This window comes from Terrapene carolina, unplaced genomic scaffold (genome assembly GCF_002925995.2).
Source record: "Terrapene carolina triunguis isolate 2854851 unplaced genomic scaffold, T_m_triunguis-2.0 Scaffold33773, whole genome shotgun sequence".
Classification (NCBI taxonomy): Eukaryota; Metazoa; Chordata; order Testudines; family Emydidae; genus Terrapene; species Terrapene triunguis.
Window position 1 is genome coordinate 1 of NW_020698124.1, and position 3,681 is coordinate 3,681.

Consider the following 3,681-nt stretch of genomic DNA (forward strand, 5'->3'; position numbering starts at 1 on the left):
GGAGGTGGATTGGCTGGAAGCTTGGTTGGAAGCGAGAGAGGTGCCTAACAACCAGGTGAAAGAAATGTTGCCTTTCCTCCTTGTCATTGCTAAACCTGTCTGCTTTCCCCAACACTTCACCCTTTCTCTCCTTAAGGCTGTGCTGTAAACCTCAGCTAACAATTGAGTTAATCACAGATCTCTGTATTGTATGTTCTCACTTAACAGACAGGGCAGAGGAGAGGGCAGGTGGAGCATTCAGCCCAGAAATGGGATTTCACTTCAAGAAATCGAAACAAGAAAAACCCTGTTTGGTCTTAGTGACATCTGCAGCCTCTTTCATGTTTGCCTAGAGGGAATCCCAAGAATGCATTGTTCTGGCATGTCAGAGAACAGATTTAAAAACTTTATTAAAGCTAATGTTAAAAAAATTATGTAATACATAGGTCGAGAAAAGAGTGTCTGTACATCTGGGCATAGTGCTTAGATTATCCACAAATGCAGAGTTTGTTTTTAAAAGTCATATGATACATAGAGTACATAATCAGCAATAACCCACATTTAGGTGAATACATTTAAGAATACAGTTTAGATATTAGCATCCAAGTATCGGGGTACATCACTCATTTAAAGTTGTACAGAGATTTGGTTGTTGAAAGCAAAATATATCAATAAGTGGAGATTGTCCCTCAGTAATTGAGAATTAAGGTAGGTTGTCCATTTAGGAAATACCATCTATCAGGGAAGTCTTTCAGTTACTTTCCTTACTGCGCTTCTCATTGGCACTCCAGCTCATCCCTCCTGGTATTGTTGATGTCCACTGATGTGTTCTATGTAGATGTCCCTCGCCCATCTGATGGCATCTGACACCATGAGTTGCCGCATCAGCCGAGAGTAGCATTGACCGATTCCGCATTCTCGTAACACTTGCTCATTACTGGGGTCTCATGCGCCCAAGGCTCCGACAATCAGCACGTGTGTCTGAACCTGGTGACCCCTAGCTCTCAAGGTGTCGGCGAGAGGCGCATATTTCTCCACTTCTCGAGCTCTGGCATTGTGGAAGGCTGGGGGACCTGTTCTCGAAGGGTACTGTGACGTCCACCATGATGATCTTCTTTCATTCCTCATTGGTGGTGATGATGTCCGGTTGCTGTTGGCAGATGGTTCTGGGGAGTTCATGGCAACCTTTCCTATGGGTAGTGGGAGGCTCTGACCAGGCATCGTCGCAGCTGCCAGGCTCTGAAATGGGACTTGCCACTACACAGGACGTGGGGTAGTGTCTCGTTGGCATAGCCACACTTCCTACATTGCTTGTCCCGATTCCCAGGGCAGACAGCTCTGTTCAGCGGAACGCAGTTAAGCTGGGCCCTGTGGATTAACCTGAAGTCAGCAAATCGTGTGAAGCTGACCCCGGGGAGGAAGTGGTTGCTGGCGTCCCACTTGCACGTCACCTCAAATGCCTTGCCCTGGTCCGGCTTCCGCTTCAGATTTTCCACATACTGGCAGTGGATGGCATCCTTCAGGGTCCTCTCCAGCATGGTTCTAGCTTTCAGAGTGAGGATTGTGTGGTTTGTGTTCTTCACCTGTGGCACCAGGACTCCCAACTCCTGGCATTCCTCACACCACGTCCAGCGGCAGCCGATACGATTCTGCAGTTATCGCATAGAGTTGCGGGCACAAGTCCAGAGCGAAGCAAAGTCTCCCCCGTCTCTTCCAAATTCGCCTTCCAGCGAGCCATTCAGGTAGGTGGCAACATCTTGACTGGAAAGGGTCCTGGCGATTGGCTTTTTGATGACCTCCTGCATAGCACTTTCTGCGATGTTCCTCACCGTGGTGTCCGGGCATGTCAGAAGGCGTAAGGCTTAAGTGATCACTGCAACGTTGCACAGATCACCTATTGGAGGGATATTGGCACCGCTCTGCCTGTGCGAGATGCACACCAGTTCATTGCTGGCTTTCTGGGGAAGAAACATCCACTTCTTCACCGGCTGCCTAATGGCTGGACGCGGAAACCCGTCAGCGTGCCGAGATGTTGGTATGCTTGCCTGGCCTCGAGGAAGATCATGGATTCACCCTGGATCTGAAAAGACGTCGCCTGGACTGAATCCCCTCTACTGCCGTTGATATGCAGGGATGTGCACTCTCTAGCATTGAAGTGGAGTCCCATCCAGTTGGCAGCCTGGCTGGTGATGTCGAGCATTTATTGGAGATACTCGGGGTTGTCTGCGATCAGCAGGGCCGGCTCTAGGATTTTTGCCGCCCAAAGCAAAAACAATTTTGGCCGCTCCCTCCCCCCTGTTTTTTAATTACCCCACCCCGGCCCCGCCTCATCTCCGCCCCTTCCCCAAATCCCCAGCCCTGCCTCCTCCCCCCAGGCTCTGAAGCCTGGGAGGGAGGGGGAGCAGCGGCGTGCGAAACGGCCACTCGGGATCTCCCCCTCCCTCCCAGGTTTGAGAGCCTGGGAGGGAGGGGGAGACTCCGAGTGGTCGCGGCGCGCGAAACGGCCGCTCGGGATCTCCCCCTCCCTCCCAGGTTTGAGAGCCTGGGTGGGAGGGGGAGACCCCAGCGGCCGCTGCGCGCGAAACAGCTGATTCGCGCGCCGCTGCTCCCCCTCCCTCCCAGGCTTTGAGTTCCCTTGCTCCCAGATACGATTTCTGCAGACAGGTTTTTAATGAGTCTGGCTACAAGGAGGTCAAAGTCATCGAAGGAGGCTGTTCTTGCCAACTCCTCTATCCAAGCGGCTTGCCGTGGTGTGGCGGCCCTCGCTGAAGGCTACTGCTCCTCTGGCTGCTCAATCTCCACAGGCTCAGGCTGGGAAATTGCTGTGGGATTAGCCTGTCACCTATTTTCCTACCTGTGTTGAGTACTCCGTTTGGCTGGATCTTGAGGCATGATCTCTGGAAGGAGGGCGGTGTCTTCCCTTCCAGATTTTAGGGCAGCACTTGTTCTCCTGCACCCAAACTCCCTCCCCGGAGCCTGCACCCCACACCCCCTTCTGCACCCCAACCCCCTGCCCCAGCCCAGAGCCTGCATCCAGCATCCAAACTCCATCCCAGAGCCCATACCCCTCCCGCACCCAAACTTCCTCCCAGAGCCTTAGGCAGGTGTGTAGGGGGGGGAAGGGGCAGGACTTGGGCCCGTTCTGGGCACCACCAAAAATTATACAAACCTGCCGCCCCCACTGCAGGAACCACCTCCGCAGCTCCGATTGGCTGCCGTTCCCCGTTCCCAGCCAATGGGAGCTGCTGAGTTGGTGCTCGGGGTGGGGGCAGCACACATAGACCTCCCTGGCCGTGCCTCTGCCTAGGAGCCGCAGCTGGACATGCCGGCCGCTTCTGGGAGCGGCATGGAGCCAGGGCATATAGGGAGCCTGCCTTAGCCCTGCTGCACTGCCGTACTTTTAGCACCCTAAAATCTCCCAGATTGGCTTCAGTAGATTAGATTTTTATCAGTAAATGTCAATTTCGCAGCACACACAGAAACCAACAAAAAATACTTTCATCAATAATCAAAATTTGCAGAGAGGTGAAGTATGAAAAATGCTGCTTGAGAACTTAGAGTTTGCATGAAGGATAATTGCTTTGTATATTTTGACATGTGATGTTGACAGTTTGTATTTGAAAGGTTATAAAGGTTTATCTTTTTGAATCTCTGTGGACACTGTCATTAAATAATTGTCCGAGCCACAGAATTTCCTGCAAC

The 3,681-nt window shown here is 52.1% G+C and overlaps 1 protein-coding gene across 1 annotated transcript in view; it reads left to right on the forward strand.

The window, feature by feature from the left end:
- Positions 1-1,797: 1,797 nt before the first annotated feature.
- Positions 1,798-3,681, forward strand: part of LOC113409540 (estradiol 17-beta-dehydrogenase 2-like) — a gene marked incomplete at its 3' end in the record, with an annotated part of 3,698 nt that continues 1,814 nt past the window's right edge. Inside the window, exon 1 of the mRNA XM_026663573.1 lies at positions 1,798-1,834. Coding sequence (XP_026519358.1) covers positions 1,798-1,834 — 37 coding nt within the window. The remainder of the gene's footprint in view (positions 1,835-3,681) is intronic.